This window comes from Erpetoichthys calabaricus, chromosome 1, assembly GCF_900747795.2.
Source record: "Erpetoichthys calabaricus chromosome 1, fErpCal1.3, whole genome shotgun sequence".
Lineage (NCBI taxonomy): Eukaryota > Metazoa > Chordata > Cladistia > Polypteriformes > Polypteridae > Erpetoichthys > Erpetoichthys calabaricus.
Genome location: NC_041394.2, coordinates 181,208,934 through 181,227,145, shown reverse-complemented (window position 1 = coordinate 181,227,145; position 18,212 = coordinate 181,208,934). Strand labels below are relative to the sequence as shown.

The 18,212-nt window shown below is 37.6% G+C and overlaps 1 protein-coding gene across 1 annotated transcript in view; it reads left to right on the top strand.

Annotated features, from left to right (window-relative positions):
* LOC114654537 (sodium- and chloride-dependent GABA transporter 2-like) overlaps positions 1-18,212 on the top strand; it is a 160,281-nt gene that overhangs the window by 31,263 nt on the left and 110,806 nt on the right. Inside the window, exon 2 of the mRNA XM_051930797.1 lies at positions 12,329-12,379. Coding sequence (XP_051786757.1) covers positions 12,368-12,379 — 12 coding nt within the window. The 5' untranslated portion in view covers positions 12,329-12,367. The remainder of the gene's footprint in view (positions 1-12,328; positions 12,380-18,212) is intronic.

The window sequence follows — 18,212 nt, the reverse complement described above, 5'->3', positions numbered from 1 at the left end:
AGCAAGTGAAATCAAGAGTTTAGGGTTTGTAGAATGAGATCAAGATGGAGCAAGTAAAAGGAGGTCTGAAGCCCTCTATATATAATAATAATGTGTACTGCTTTTTCACCAAAGACAAGAAGTCCCACCTTAAAGGATCAGACTAAACATATGACATAAATAAAATCATGTAGCAGTGCTACAACTGTCTGCCCAGTGCCTCTTTGGTTATACTACAATGGGGTATGTAGTAGGCTAAGGTCCATGGTTTTGACAGAATATAAAAAGGTCTATCATAGGTAATTTATCCAGTTCACTCTGGCTTCATTTCAAAAGTCAGGGAAGAATATTTGGATCAAAGTTCCAATTACACTTGCACCCACCACAGGAAATAGAAAAAAGAGAAAAGAATTAGTTACAGTTAATCACAATGAATGCAACAACTTTAAAAAAATGTGAACAGCTTCAACAAGTGCTCTAACTAGACTACTCAAAGCTAAAATAACAAGCTTTGGTTTAAAAATGATTATATATCTCTAATAATGGTAGGCATCTGATTACTCCATAGTTCAGCAATTCTCATATTAAAGACCCTGACTACCTTTGAAATTTTAACAAGGCCCACATTTTGATTGCCATTGTATTAAAAATCTTAACCTGGCTGACTGTTTGTTGAGGACAGTTTGTTTGTTCAGCACATAAACACAAAGTTAGCTTCATCATCATGGAAGCTGAGCCTCAAATGTTTATAGATAGAGACAAATCATCACACCAGACAAGCTACCAAAGACAAGATGAACAGTGTTTCGAGGAGTTTCGAAACTGCTGATGAGTGACCCATGCTGAAAAGTTAAGCCTAAACAGTTTATTAATATCCTTGACCTAAAAATTAAAAAGCAAAAACTCAAAATCGCAAAAAAGAAAAAAAAATTTAGTTATATGTCTAATGTGGAGAAAACAGTTATTGTGCCAAAACTGAGAATTGGCAAATTCTGGGGGGTGATCACAAGATGATCACAAAGATGATCACAAGACCAGAAAATGAAAAGCCTTTGAGAAAATGCAAGGGTGGACATTAATAAATGTCAGCTACCAAAAGATGAATGAGAAAAAGAGATTAGATAGATAGATAGATAGATAGATAGATAGATAGATAGATAGATAGATAGATAGATAGATAGATAGATAGATAGATAGATAGATAGATAGATAGATAGATAGATAGATAGATAGATAGATAGATAGATACTTTATTAATCCCAAGGGGAAATTCACATATTCCAGCAGCACCTTACTGATACAACAAAACAATATTAAATTAAACATTGATAATAATGCAGGTAAAAAACAGACAATATCTTTGTATAATGTTAATGTTTACCCCCCCCCCCCCCCCCCCCCGGGTGGAATTGAAGAGTCGCATAGTTTGGGGGAGGAACGATCTCCTCAGTCTGTCAGTGGAGCAGGACAGTGACAGCAGTCTGTCGCTGAAGCTGCTCTTCTGTCTAGAGATGACACTGTTTAGTGGATGCAGTGAATTTTCCATAATTGACAGGAGCCTGCTGAGCGCTCGTCGCTCTACCACAGATGTCAAAGTGTTCCGCTCCATGCCAACAATAGAGCCTGCCTTCCTCACCAGTTTGTCCAGGCATGAGGCGTCTTTCCTCTTAATGCTGCCTCCCCAGCACACCACCGCATAGAAGAGGGCGCTCGCCACAACTGTCTGATAGAACATCTGCAGCATCTTATTGCAGATGTTGAAGGACGTCAGCCTTCTAAGGAAGTATAACCGGCTCTGTCCTTTCTTACACAGAGCATCAGTATTGGCAGTCCAGTCTAATTTATCATCCAGCTGTACTCCCAGGTATTTATAGGTCTGCACCATCTGCACACAGTCACCTCTGATGATCACGGGGTCCATGAGGGGTCTGGGCCTCCTAAAATCCACCATCAGCTGCTTGGTTTTGCTGGTGTTCAGGTGTAGATGGTTTGAGTCACACCATTTAACAAACTCATTGATTAGGTCCCTATACTCCTCCTCCTGCCCACTCCTGATGCAGCCCACGATAGCAGTGTCATCAGCGAACTTTTGCACGTGGCAGGACTCCGAGTTGTATTGGAAGTCCGATGTATATAGGCTGAACAGGACCAGAGAAAGTACAGTCCCCTGTGGCGCTCCTGTGTTGCTGACCACAATGTCAGACGTGCAGTTCCCAAGACGCACATACTGAGGTCTGTCTTTAAGATAGTCCACGATCCATGCCACTAGGTATGAATCTACTCCCATCTCTGTCAGCTTGTCCCTAAGGAGCAGAGGTTGGATTGTGTTGAAGGCGCTAGAGAAGTCTAGAAACATAATTCTTACAGCACCACTGCCTCTGTCCAACAAAACTTAAAAATCAAAGTCAAAAGAAGAGGTCCTAGCATGAACTAATAATTGTTTCTCTAACTACAGCAGACATAGGTTATTTCTTTTAAAGTTTTATCCAGAGCTTGGACAGCATTAATGCAATGATATCACACATCATGTCATTGGCAGATAATGTGCCCAACAACGTGCAGTATTGTCAACAACAACATGCCCATGATCTCGACAATCAAGGCAGAAAATAACAGTGCCCCATAACAAAAAAAAGCCATCAATTGCTGAAAGTAAAAATTATATTTTACAAGGAGCTGAATGTGATTTACATCAATGGCCGAAGATCTTTTTGAATAATGAATGAAGTTTCGCAATGAAAGTAAGGATATTTCCACCAATGGAGATTCCTGTTTATGTGCACAACTTAATACTGTCTTTCTCACTGTGAATGTGCATTCACTGTTTGGCTTATAATACATTTTAGCAACAATACAGAATACAGCAAAAATAACAATTGATACAGAAGCCAGATGTTATTATCTGCAGCCCACAGCACTCAAGCAGAAGAGGGAAATAAAAGTTAAAGGCTCCAGATTGGAATATAGGAGAACAACACCCATTAGTATTAGTAAAAAGAATAGACTTTTTCAATCATTAAAGCTTTGAGATCCAATAGAAAGTACACGGCACATTCTTTTAATTGAAATGGCTTAGTCATATGTTTGTTTTGACTTTTAAATGCTGTTTTATGTTACAGTTTTATGGAGGATGAAATTCATTATGTTTTCTTCTGTGTGTGATATAAAAGCAGGATATATCTTACAGACAAAATTGATCTGTGATGCAGACAGAAGTCCCGGGGGCCACAGCTGACTTTTAGACCTGTTTATCTGGAAAATGTAAACCACTCTTTTAAACATTTGGTAGCTTTCTCAGTGAAACTAATAAGAGTGTATATGTCTGTCTACAATATATAACAGATTTGTTGGGTTTTATCTAGACTGAAAGAGATTTGCACTGCCGACAACAAGGCAACATGTACAGGCGGTGGAATGTGTGTCTTTCTTCAAGGTCTCCCTCTGAAAACGTCACCACTCCAGTTTAGGAACTTCTAATTTAGAAAATAAACAAACATATGCCTGCTTAAGCACAAGATTGAATTGTTTCCTGCTGTCACTGTGTTACACATGTGCCATTAATTGACATTATATAAATACTGCAAAACGTTGCCTTAGTCTCAAAATAGAGCCTGATTTTAAGTCAGCAGGGGAAATACATTTAACATTCCCAGACCGCCCAGTGAGAGGCCTTTCTCATAACTTATGTTATCCATGTTATCCAGAAAAAGTAGCAAATTATAGCAAATAACAATGAATACAAACAATCATTGGAGCTGCTGTTGCAGGAGGCCGCTCATGTCAGCGCCAAAGGTTTATTATTTATTTTTTTGGACAGGGTGCAAGGGCACAATTACATGCAGGGCCCTACCACTTGCACTCTGCCAGTTTAGAGTGACCAGTTTACATGACATACAAATCTCAGTGACATGAGTTTGTCTTGTGAAGTACAATTGTTGCATTTAAAGCCTCTTTTTTTCAGTAAATTTGCTATTTAAGGCAAAGATGTGAATGTCTTTACTTGTATTGATTAAATTGATCTTAAAATTACAACACCACCTAGCTTTTGAAGTTTACGTCAAGGTGAAGTTGAGGCCTTTTTAAAGGGAAAAATCAGTTCAGTCATTGCAACTCTAACATACTCTTCATCTACAGAGCTTCAGGCCACTAAATAGAGATGGGATGTTTATAAAGTGAAAAATTACACTTACATTGAATCATTGGCTGACTGGGACATGTTACCTAATGAGAAAGCAGATTGTCTCCTCAGATTTGTAAACCTTTTCATGATTGTCGCATTCTTAAAAAATGTTTTTGTACACAGTTGTGTTTCTCTGATTTTCCGAGGTCTGGGAGTGTGCCTGTGTTACTCAAAATACAAAGCAGGTGTTCTGTCTCGGTAGTAGACAGTAAAAACGATTATAATTAAGGAGGAGGGAATTAAATAAAATTGAAAAAAAAAACACAAGCAGGGTTGATACCAAAAAGACAACCTGATCTTCCGCCAAACCAGAAACGCATTGCAAGAATCAAAAACACTCCTTCCAATTTCCAAACCTGCATTGTCTAGAGCAAGGGTGTGGGAAAGCTTTGAGCCTATCCCAGCAATCACAGGGTGCAAGGCAAGAACAATTCTATTGAACAAATAGAAAGTCATAATACCAGGACAAGAAAGATGTAGAGAATTGCACATGAAGCATTTTCATCCAAACACGGATAAATGAGAATGGCAAAAGCCAGAACTTATAGGGTGCACTCCCGTGGAACTCTGTGAACATTGCCGTGGCTGATGCTCCTGTGCTATTACAGGAAAACAATAAACATTAATAATTTTTAAAGCAGTCAGATAGAGATAAACTATCAAAATTTGATTCCCTGTGTATAAAAAACCCAGTTTAGCCACATATTCTACTAAAAAAATACCAAGGAAAGGCACAAAAAAATTAATAAAATGTACCAGCTGCACTTTTTGTTTTCTCATTTGTATCAATTAAAAAGGACGACTGGGTTGGTGCCCCAACATTTCACCTTGTAGGCCTGCAGTTCCTTCCATTGACCACAATATACTTTGGGCTTTTTGTATTTGTTGGCATTTTCAGATCTAATTGGGAATCCAGTGAAGCCCTGTGAAATGTGGAAATTGGCCTAGAACCTTTCTGTACAACAATGTCTCTGCAAAACTTTCATAATATTTCCAGGAGTATCTGCTTTGATAACCAAGATACCAGATCAGCTTGATGACAGAGAGACAAGCTAGTGTCAAAATGGTAAATGTGGAACAAGTGGGCTGAACACCTTGCCCTATATTAGAATCTTGGCTCCAATGCTACTGTTGATCAACAGCTTATGTTATTTTGGAGCTACTGCCCTTTCAGGCAGTACAAGCCATCTAAACCTGAAAAATAAGGAAACCAAGATCTGTTAAGCTGCATGTGATGATGCTTTAATATATGCATGGAATATGCAGATATTTACTGGGAAACTTGATGGGGGAGCCCCTGAGAAAAACCTAGGGATGTGGGAAGTCCTGGAAATGACACGATCACAACATCACATGTGACAATGTCATCCATCCATCCATTTTCCAACCTGCTGAATCCGAACACAGGGTCACGGGGGTCTGCTGGAGCCAATCCCAGACAACACAGGGCACAAGGCAGGAACCAATCCTGGGCAGTGTGACAATGTTTTTTTATTTTTCCCAAGTTGGGACAGGAACTTCTGAAGAGAAAGGGGACAATAGTAGGAACAATAATTGGATGCACTCACTTTTGTTTTCATATGACATGACATCTTAAAGGAAAAGCATATGAAGCAACAATTGATTGTAATGGCCAAGAGAACTCAGTAATAACTTTGACCCCTTCACACTTTGACTGATTTTGCTACAAAGTAAATTTCCATTTTGTTTATGATGTTATGCAACAGTAAACCAATGATTCTTTATAAATTCCTGCTTCTGTCCTTTGTCTCACATTTCTCCAGGCAACAACTCTGCAATACATGTAAAACATAAAGGGAAAATACTGTATATTGTCAGCCTGAACAGGATAGCACATTTGCCACATTGTCAAATCACACTTCATAAAATGAAATGCACAAAATGTCGAGGCCAAACCCCTTCAGCAAGGCAGTGTACAGTGTAGTTCACTGAACTCTGGGCTGGTTTTTGGCTCTGAAATGTTTTGAGTGTGTGCATGTGTGTGTGTGCATGCGTGTGTGTGTGTGTGTGTGTGTGTGTGTGTGTGTGTGAATGGGCTCTTTAATGGACTGGTGCCCTGTTTTGTGCCCAGTGCTGCCAAGATGGGCTCTGAGAAGCGAAACCTGAACTGGATTTACTGAGTTTGAGAAGGTTATGTTATCTAACAGACTTGCTGATTATTATAAACTAACCTTAGTTTGAAAACAATGAAGGGAGGAAGGACCAAGAGAGAATCATTCATGTTACTGAAGTGTTGTGTGACATAGCATGAAATGCTCAGATTTTAATCAGTGTGTTATCTATCTTTTACTTATTATTGTAATGTATTCTGTGTACAGAAAAAAAACTAAAACAACTTATCTTTCATTCGGTTATGTTGTATTGACAGCGTTGAAATAAGATGTCAATATCATATTCAACATATGCAATGAATTACTTCAGTTGATGCCATTCTAATAGGAGTGCATTATGGTTTACTTTCTTGTTTTGGCTTCGTGTATCTTGGCAGTGTTTTATTCTATTAATAAAAATAAGACCCTTATATTAGGCTAGCTTGTAAGGTATGTTGCATGGCCCAGGAGCATTTATTGTGTATCTAACCAAGCTACCACTTTGCAGATTCCATTTATAATATGTTACGGTTGTGACGTGATTTGTATAATATACTGAGCGGGTTTAGGAAATGAGTCACAAACTGCACTGTTGTGCTAAAAAAATGGATTCTTACTGCATTATGCCATACCTAGGATATCCAACATAAACAGCACATATCAATAAAATGTTTTCAAAAATGTAAAGTTCAGTATATTATTTAATTCTCTATACTTATATACTGTCATTTGTTAATGTTGAATCTAAAGATGTAATGAACTATGAGACACTTGGCAGAGATAAGGAGCTCCCTGTAGCTGTCTGATAATTGCTTAGTTGGGAACAGAGTTGTATAATACAGTCTCAATAATTAGCATTTTTCTAACGTTCTTTACAAGGCACTAGGTTCATTTGTAATGATTTTTTATTTCCAATAAGGAAGCGGCCAATTCAATGTGTGGTAGAGTACCTTGTCTGGAATTTGCCTTTATGTATTGTTGCAGATATTTATGGGGAAGTCGAAAGCTAATGCACTTTTCCTGTCATTAATCAACATAACATAACTTAACATTTTCAATCCTATATAATCCAATTTAAGGTAGCAGGGAAGCAGAGCCTATCTCAGCAGCAATGAGGACAAGGCAGGAAACACCCCTGTCCATTTTACATTGACTTTCAGAAAGTATTCGATGGAAACTGGCATGCCATGACAATTTACTCAGATAAGGTGGCAGTACTAGCAACGTAACCACCGTGCAGCCTGCTTCATCACCATTCATCCGCACTGGGGGAAACAAAGATGAAAATCAACCAGTGAAACATGGAAAGAATGGAAAGAATGTTAGAAGCGCAATACTTTATCTAATGAGCCTTCATCAAATTTATATTTCTTAGTACTTTTAGGCTCAGTTTGAAGTACGGGTCACTTTGTGAAAAGATACAGAACCTTGAGAATTTTTTCTTCTTCTTGGGCAGGTCTCCTTTACTGATTCAACAAATATTAAACAAAAGAGGCTCATATAAGACACCAATCCCTTTTTTTCACATGACTCTGCTTGTGTTGTGTCTTAAAGCCATGTAACAAAAATCCCAAAAAAGAGGACAAATAAATGAACAGAAGCTTTAAACAACAACATAGATATTAAATGGAAAATATTCCCCAGGGCAGCTGATACTCTTGCATGGACTTGTCTTCTCTATTGAAGAACCTGATTAACCACATGGCAAGAATTCAAAACCAGCCATGAAAAAATTCTCTATCTCTCCTTCCTGCCTCAAAGGCATGGAAGGAGCAGCAAAGTCACAGATCGTGTAACTGAGATTCATTATTCTGTTATTTGAAAATCCATCTCTAGATCCAGGAGGCGCTCTGTTGCATCACTTTTAGCCACAGACTCAAGAAGTGTTTCTGCCCGCTGGTATCAAGCCTTTAAATTCCACCTTCCGACTTCCCAAATTAAATACTTATACTCTTTAAGTTCATTTTGCAATTTCTCTATAATATATGTTGATTGATTGATTGATTGTATTACTTGTCATATGAGTCCATATCTTTGTTTTTTATGTTTCTGCTGTTGTATGTATCTACATTTTCCCTTGGAATTAAAATAAGGTTTATCTTATTTAATCTAACGTATTATCCATTGCCAAATGTGCTTTCTCCTCATTAGAGATAATAGGAACTGAATGTCTGTCTCAGTGTAAAGAAAAGGTAATACGGTGTGAGGGATTGCCAGCCATATATTCCGGCCAACACCTCCAGGCCGCCAGGTGGAGCTCTCCCAACAGCATGGAGGTTCCCCGAATTCCAGCAGGGCCTTATGGACCTTGTAGTTTGTATGTGCAGCCCTGCTGGATACCATGGGGGCCACCGGGAGCCGCTGTGGGGAGGCTCTCAGACTGCTATGTGCCCTATAACCCAGAAGTCCATCATGAACACATGACCGGAAGGAACGGCGTGCTTCCGGGGAGAAGAAATGGAGTTGTTATATGACCTGGAAGTGTTCCTAGTCACGTGGACAGAGAGGGTGATAACACTTCCAGGTCAAGGACTATAAAAGGACTATGGGAAATCCCAGACGGTGAGCTGAGCTGGGTGGAAGGGTGGCAACGCGTCTGGGAGAGGAGGATTGGTTTATTGTATTGATTTATATGTGTAGTGTGGAGTGGAGGGTGCTTTGTGCACATTATTATCATAAAATAAATAATAATTGGAGTTTTATCCAGTGTTTGGAGTGGTACCTGAGGGTTCAAGAGGTCGATAAAAGCCTCTACTGCTACAACGGTCAATGGAAAGGGACTGATAATATTAAATTAGATGGCGAAGGTGGGTGGTTGGAAACAGTCTGGAAACAGTTGCATTTGTATATATTGTCTTTGTCTTTGTTGGTAAAATATAAACAACAACAAATGTTAGACTGATGTTAAGCAGAATATCAACAGAAAGACATGATAATTCTTTTCAAATATTCTATTAATTTAATCTTTTCTTTGCAGGCATGTTTGGGTAGAGCATTAGAGTGGTGGTCTCAAAATGATAAAACCCTGGATGGAACACCAGCAGTTACTCTCACAGTTTGTGTTTTTTTTTGGCTATGGGAGCAAACTGGAATGCAATATTTGTATTATATTAGTTTATTTGCTAATAAATATTTAGACTCATGGCTGAATAATCCTAATAGCGGTAGGCACAAATCTAAGGTGTTCTATATACTAAAATGCTAAGAAGTGTAATTTTTAAGTTTGTCTAATTGCTCTCAATCAGAGATCAATCTGCTATGTTATTTGAACACGTTACTATATGAAACTGTGCAGAATTGCTTTAATATTATTCACAAAATTAAAAAATGCTGCAAACAGGACTCGTGACATCTCCACTCTATCTACTGGTGGCTCTGAAACTTAAAATATGGAAATAATTCGACTGTGAAGCAAAGTCAACAACAGGACAGATTTAGCAGGGGGCAGTGGATTTTTTGGGGGGTTGGGGCTGAGACGCTTTCACAATACAGAAAAAGCTCATATTATTTTCAGTTTAGAACCAGTATGTCTGACAGTACAGAGCCATGCTTTGAGCAGCTAGAAAACTGGTACATAAATATAATCAATATATTATTATTATTATTACACTGATCAGAACTTCATCCTGCACAAAACACAATGCCACAAGCCACAGGTTGTATCGATCAAATACATGACAAATAGTTTTTTATTCATTCATAATTTCATTTCTTTTTTCAATATTTGTTGCAAATTCATTTGTAATTCCACTTCCTCTGTTAAATTAATTCTTAACTGGCAAAACCAGTTTCCAAGTACTTTCCTGCATCACACTTTGAGTTGCCTTCTCTGCCTGTGTTTTCGACATTGTTGAGTGAAACTCACAGGTATTATAAAACTGAAGAGATTGTTCACTTGGTTCAAGTTAGGTATTTCATAAGAAAAAGCGTTCTAGAGTGTCAACAGGCAAACTCTACTGCACGGTAATGGCTGGCATCTGTATTTGATTTGTGTGTAATCGTCTTACAATGACCCAGATAACACCCTCACTCCTACAGCACAGTACAGTACCTTGCTTCTAAGTTCATGCGTGACTTTAACTTTAATCTGTGTAAATATATGCTATGATAAACTGTTCTCCTGATCAATATGAGATTGTAACTATAGGTGTTACTCCACAGTGAAATAAGATAAGCAGATCAATTTATGTTAATGTGTTTGTAATGAAAACAACTTAAAAATAGATGATTTTTTTAAAGGAGTTCTGCTTTTTTCCCAATTACCTTATTACAGGTATGTTGTACTTGGCTTTGATAAATGAAACAAAAGCAGCATGACTTGTGTAATAAAATCATAAGAGGTCTTAGTCTTCATTATTTATCAGTTTCCTGTAAAAATCAATACACACCATCAGCTCTGCTATCCAGATAATGAAGTAGGGTTCTACTTTTATTATACTGAGTATGCTCCGACTTTTACTTACTTATCCTCCCTTCAGCTTGCTCTCCCTCTGTTGATGCAGATGAAATGTTCTGTTACCTGTCACTTTCTTCTCACTTCCTTGCAGTAATAATAATAATACATTTTATTTATATGGCACCTTTCCCAAGCTTAAAGTACTTCACAAATATTCAAACAAATACAATAGGAATAAAAGCAAATATGACATTAATAACACATAATGCAAACTAATATCCAACATTAAACACCAAATAAATTATAAATACATGACAGTTAAAGTTCAGAATAGAAACTATAAAAGGAAAAAAAGAAGAAAGTCATGAACGCATCACACAATCTGTGTACTCTTACGTGCATGAATAGAAATGTTGAAGTTACAAGTAATGCAACAATAAACAGGGTAAGAGCAGATTTTATTATCAGTTTTAGAGCCAGATGCTACACGTTCATCAGCCATTCAATGGCTTTGATTTTCAATTTAGACATAACAATTCCAGCAAACCGCCACCCTGACCTGAAGTGGACAGACCAGATACAATCACCTCATTTAGGGATTAAACACCTCAAGTTTTCAGAGAGTTCTACTGTTTACCCCTGATGAGCCTTATATTTTAAGGCCAAAAATTTTAGAAGAACAAAGTTTGTTGCACACAGGGCCATTTCCAGAGTTTATTTCAATAAAAAGCAGATTTGGTACATTACTGTTGAGATCATAAACCCTTAACAGAATGGCATAATTCAGAAAAAAAGGAAGCACCCAAGCACACCCTATTGAAGTCACAACCCCCTATTAAAAACTTTGACATATTAAAGGAATTCAAAGTATATTAAGATTATTGCAGTCTGACCATTTGCTATACTCTTCATTCATCTAAGGGAATGTAGAGCTCTCAGTATTCCCATTTTATAAGTCTGTCCTGTCACTCATCTTTGACAGATGTGTTTCCACTCCTGGTAAATGAAGCTGTCCTTCTCCCAATGCCATCCATTAAAGAACCTTCTTTTTCTGACTCCCTATAGTCCTTTAACAGCAGCTGAAATATTACAATACCTATGGAGTAATAGATGAGACCTGCAGAAAATGGTACATTAGATCTCATAATCGAATGATACTTCTATAGAAACGTATGGTGTAAACCATTCTGATTTAGCATTGCATGGACTCTGAACGTCAGTAATTTGTTAAATTGTTGTTTAATGAAACAAATTTAAATGCATCTGCAATGTAATTAAAGGGGATGGAAAAATGTAATCAAGACAACGAAAAGGACTGAGCCTTTTTATACTTCAGTGTCCCAGTTCTGTTATAACACAGGAAGGAGCCATGTGGTTCACTTTGTGGCCTCTCATTCAACACAGTGACAGAACTGCATGCTGCAAAGTTCTTTCAGGCTGGCCCTGTGCCTATAATGCCAGGAGCAGTTCAGCATTTTGCAATCATTCATGAAAGTTAAATGCTGGCATTCTCCAGGGAAGATATTGCATTCTCTTGAATTCCACAAATTTGCTTTAAGATTGTGAAAGCAAAGGGATTGGATGTTCACAGTTAGGGCGTTCCTCCCCCCTGATAAACACTGCCTATCCATTCTCTTCTAACACTCAACAACATAAGGAACCGTCAAAGCAAGAGCTGAAAGAGGGCCATCTGTTTTCTCCATGCAGTGTACGGTAAGATTCAGACAAGTTTTAATTGTAAGGCCTAGTTAACATGCTAATATTTCCTTTCATAATGCCCTCTTCTGTTTTATTAGATAGTTTTTAATACATGTGAAAAAAAATACTTCTTTTATAATTTGTTCATGAAGATATTATTTTACAATTAGTGCTGGCTGCCTTATTCCTTGAAATGTCTCTTTCTGCAACAATCATTAACTAGAAAGATCTGGGTAATGTTATAAAGCTCAAAAAGATTTGCTTTTAATGTTAATAACTGAATATTTATATTAATAACTAATGATAAGATCAGTAAGACATCCTGAAACAGCTGGCAGTGCTGCATTAATTATATTGTCACAAGAACCGATGAGGCAAAGAAGAAAGATTGTGAGATTTTATTACATATTTTCAGTTTTTTGCTACTCAGTTCAATTCTGCAAAGTCTCTATTTATTGTTGTCCCTAGTGTGCGCTTGGTGTATGTGTGTGTGTGCCCTGCGGTGGGCTGGTGCCCTGCCCAAGTTTGTTCCTGCCTTGCGCACTGTGCTGGCTGGGATTGGCTCCAGCAGACCCCTGTGACCCTGTGTTGGGATATACCGGGTTGGGAAATGAGTGGCTGACTGATGACTATACATATTGCTTACATGCACAGTTATCCGGTTTTGCCCAGGCAGTGGGCCTCAGTTATAGTGTCATTGGTTAATTGGATTTATCAGAAGCATTCTGTAACTAATATTGTACTTTCTCTATACAATATTTTTTTTTGTACTGAGGCTACAATTCTTAGTTCACCTGAGCTGTTTACTGTTAAACATGCTGCCTACAGCGCTTTGTAGTGTTCATGTAAAAAAATTGCAGTACAACTCTGTATTGAAGCAGTATTGGGCAATGTTATAAATGTGATTTAAAGTTGATTAATTCATAACTAAATCTGCTAAAAATCTCAGTTCTTCATTAGCATCAAAGCCTACGGTTAGTACTGCCTTAGTTTGAATAAATGACTACCTAAAAAATACTTCTTAATTACTTTTACTCTCTCAAAAGAACCATCCTGTTCTCTTCGTTTCACATTCTGAAAAACAGAATCTCCATCAGTTATAAAATAAATCATGCTTCATTCAGTTCAGTTGTAGTTTGGCTCCATCAGTTTTTTTTGTTTTACTTTATTTTTTGCATGATATTTTTCCCTGTTTTTGCTCTCGATTGACAAACTGGGAAATCCCTCTCCCATAGCATCCCCTCTCTGCTCTTCAGATGTTGTCAGTGGGTAATCAAGAATCTTGAAAACTGCATCCCAGGGCCACAAAGATTGAGAAACACTGCTTTAAGATAAATGCTGTCACCCAGCAAAATAATGAAATTGTTATTCCAAAATGATCGTGGAAAAAAAAAAACGCAGCAGTTGCTACCTTTGATAACATACCAATTGTCGATGCTCTTCTGATAAAATCTTCTGGAGCAAAGCACTGGCTGGTGGAATTGTAGTCCACATTTCGGCATTTGCACAAGGTTTCAGATAAGACGAAGAGGATGAGGTAATAGGTATTGAATGCTTGCATACCGGATCAGTCGTGCAACACTGACTATGCTCACTGACACAGTGCCGGGCAAGCACTTTCCAAACGCATCTTCTTTGAGCTTCACCAAACTTTGCTCCTTTCACTATAGATAGATAGATAGATAGATAGATAGATAGATAGATAGATAGATAGATAGATAGATAGATAGATAGATAGATAGATAGATAGATAGATAGATAGATAGATAGATAGATAGATAGATAGATAGATAGATAGATAGATAAAGCTGGGCCTGTTATCAGACCTTTGTATTATTCCATTTCATTTGTTACCAAAATGATGGGACTAGATAGGAAGCTGACAGGTGAAACCAGACAGTAAAATTTTTGACATTTTAAAAACTTGAATTGTAGTTCTATATTTTTGTTGAATACCATTTTGTGTTTTAACTTATTACTCAGGGCTTTGAAGTGAAAGAGAAATTTAAAAGAATAATTTGAACTGAAATAAAAGAGTCAGTGCCAGTTTGGAAGAGAAATGGAATACCTGTGATTTTACTGAATTTAAGAAAACAGTAAAGCAAAAACAAACATTCCTCCTAGGATCAAGACCTTGATGTGACTGAGAGTCATGCATGGACCAGAATCTCCACAATGATGACAGCTACAACACAAAAAGAAAAGGAGACATCTGCACAGCTAAATTAAACCCACCGAATCATGTTGGGTGCTGATTTTTCAGTGACTCAGCCCCCAGCTTCAGTGATGCTTAACTTTGTAGTGGTGGCTCTTTGTGTTCTAGAAAAAAAAAAAGCTGAATGCAGCTGTATTTCCGCACCAGGAACAAATCTCCAGAAATCGGATTCATGTTGTTAATTTTGCTGCAGCCACACCATCCTCTTTCATGGCTTCCTACAACCATTTATTTTCCTTTTGGTCAGCCTAACTCAGGCGACCTTCTAGTCGCCCGTACCCGTTAGTCTGTTTCCTTCATTGACTGCACATTCTAGTTCAAACACAAATAATTAAATAGTGCAAACAATTACACAGAACATGTGAAAAATACCCACTCAATTAAACAAAGCAACAATTACAAAAACAGATGAAAATAGTCAATTACATAAGTGCTTTACAGAAATACAAACCTCAGAACACCACAAAGTGCAAACATGCAATATTAAACTAAATAAACACACCTTAAACACATAAAACCCTCAATGCATCATAATAACCATGACACTCATGCAATGTGTTTTCAAACTAGACCATGCAAACACCTCAAAAAGTTGCTCTGGATGGAGAAGAGTGTGCTATTCCTACAGTATAGATGTGAAACAACTGCTGACTGAGTTCAGAGTGTTCCACTCCTCATTTGTCTTTTCTAACAGTAATGACAACCTCAAAGAACGATTAGGCTCAAACTGCCTTTTCCTGTTTGAATGAACTCCTCAAAACGTATGCCACAATACCTGTTACAACAGCCTCAGTTGAGCACTCATTTTCAAAACTGAAACTGGTGAAATCAAAACTACCCAGTAGCTGTGGCGAGGAGAGGCTTTCTGACCTCCTCCTTCTACGATCCATCTCAAATAACATTGTCATACAACAATCTAAAGTTTTTGACAAATTCAAACAGATATCGCTGAGATTTTTTCAAAAATCATGATACTGCTTAAAAATGAACAGAAAAGTAAAAAAAAAATATTATTTCCTTTGCATACTATCACATAGGGTATGTAACAATTTGCATTACATTTTGTAAGTTCAGGCATTTTTTTATTAGTTAGAGATGAGCTTTTAGGCTTTCAAAAAAGTTACCTTTTCATGCCTTTAAAAATAAGAATAAACAGTTTAATATCAAGATTTTTGCATTAGAGCATTAATATTCATTCCAATGACTGATTAGTATAAAAACCAGAATGACTAGATATGAGTAGATTTACTTCATAGTCCAATAAATTGTGTTACTTTAGACGTTAGTTAAATTTTCATAATGTGCCCAAGATTTTGTCCCTGCCCCTTTATAAGTCTCTGCATGACACTGCTGTCTTTGTTTTCCTCCCTGTAGCTGCAGGAACGGTATGTCAAGAGTGTTTTGTAGGTGAAAAGAGTGTTAGACAGAGTGTTAATTATGAAGCTGTAAACTGAAGGTGTGATGATGAATGTTTTACTGCATGTGCCCCACATATTGGGTATAAGATGGATGAGAAACAATATTTCTGGAGTGAGCTGGATGAAGTGATGAACAGTGTACCCAAGGAAGAGAAAGTGGTGATTGGAGTGGATTTTAATGGACATGTTGGTGAAGGGATACAGAGGAGACGAGGAGGTGATGGGTAGGTATGGTGTCAAGGAGAGGAATGAAGAAGGTCAGAGGATAGTGGATTTTGCCAAAAGGATGGACAGCCATTGTGATGAATACGTATTTTAAGAAGAGGGAGGAACACAGGGTGATGTGCAAGAGTGGAGAAAGATGCACACAGATGGACTATATTCTAGGCAGGAGAGTCAGTTTGAAGGAGATTGCCAAGTGGTGGCAGGGGAAGGTGTAGTTAGTGCTCTAGAGAGGAAAAAGAATGAAGGTCAGTAGGACCAAGAGAAAATACATGTATGTGAATGAGAGGGAGGTCAGAGGAGTGGTGAGGATGCAGGGAGTAGAGTTGGTGAAGGTGGAGGAGTTTAAATACTTGGGATCAACAGCACAGAGTAATGGGGAGTGTGGAATGGGAGTGAAGAAGAGACTGCAGGCAGGGTGGAATGGGGGGAGAAGAGTGTCAGGAGTAATTTGTGACAGACGGGTATCAGCAAGAGTGAAAGGGAAGGTCTACAGGACAGTAATGAGACCAGCTATGTTATATGGGTTGGAGACGGTGGCACTGACCAGAAAGCAGGAGACAAAGCTGGAGGTAGCAGAGATAAAGATGCTAAGATTTACATTGGGTGTGACGAGGATGGACATGATTAGAAATGAAGACATTAGAGGGACAGCTCTGGTTGGACGGTTGGGAGACAAAGTCAGAGAGGCGAGATTGCGTTGGTTTGGACATGTGTATAGGAGAGATGCTGGGTATATTGGGAGAAAGATGCTAAGGATAGAACTGCCAGGGAAGAGGAAAAGAGGAAGAGAAGGTTTATGGATGTGGTGAGAGAGGACAGGCAGGTGGTGGGTGTGACAGAGAAACAGGGACAGGAATATATGGAAAAAGATGACCCCTAACATGAGAAAAAGAAAACCGCAGTCTAATGTGGTCAGCATTTCTAACTTCTATTTTGCCCATCCAATTGACTTCTTCACCTTCATTTAATTTTTCATTCTTCGTAAGCATGAAATGACATTTTTTTTTTCACTGTGCCACTGTGTTTGTTTTACACTCATGTAAATCAGAAAAAGTTCTGGGCTACTATACCAGTTATTAGCAAATAATGAATGTACTTTATCCAAATTGGGCTCCAACTATGTAACGACTATATTTCTATATTTTCCAGTATTTTCAGCTTAGTCCTTCATTTCTGTACTGTCTCCAGTATAAATAAAAAAAACTCAACTATGTACATTATCTTCTCTTGCAGTGAAATAATACAAAAAGCTTTATAATGAAAAAACAATGCCATTTTGATATTTATCTGAAGAATAATCTTTACTTATCGAGCATCAAACCATCATCTATACAAACATTTCTGAAGTGACACACTCTGGTAGGAACACATTATGTGTTTAACACAAATCACATTGCAGAAAGTTTGTCCTCTTTATCAACATTGTTGTCTGCAAAATGTAATATCTGTAATAAAATAAGATATTGATTGCATGACATAAATGTAGGAAATATTGGAGTTGACAAATAGACGTCTGTGTATTTTTTGTTTCTTCGTCAGTGGCATTAGTAAGTTAATAGCTAGGAAGGAGCAGAATTCTTCATGTATTGTATTTTTTCATTTTCTCCGTCCGTGATTTTTCTTGAACAGCTCCATTTTTGTTAGCATATATGTAGAAATTATTAGTTTCATCTACATTTTTTTCATTAAATCAAGCGAAAAAAGATTTTGGAACTCCCCAGGATGTCACTGCTTTTTAAAAAATTTTTATTAACGCAACCTGAATTTTCATTAAGCTGAAAATTTTTGGATCATACATATCTGTATTTTTCATCTCAAACCCAAATTTCTTTTTCTTTTGTGACTGGAGTTCCTCTTCATCTTCAGTGTTAGAATCATTGGTTGAAAATATGGCTGATGATCCAGCTTATACTTTACCTTCTTCATCACTATATCTGACAATTTCTCTTAAAAATATCACAATAACCAATTGGCTAATGCCAAAATGAAA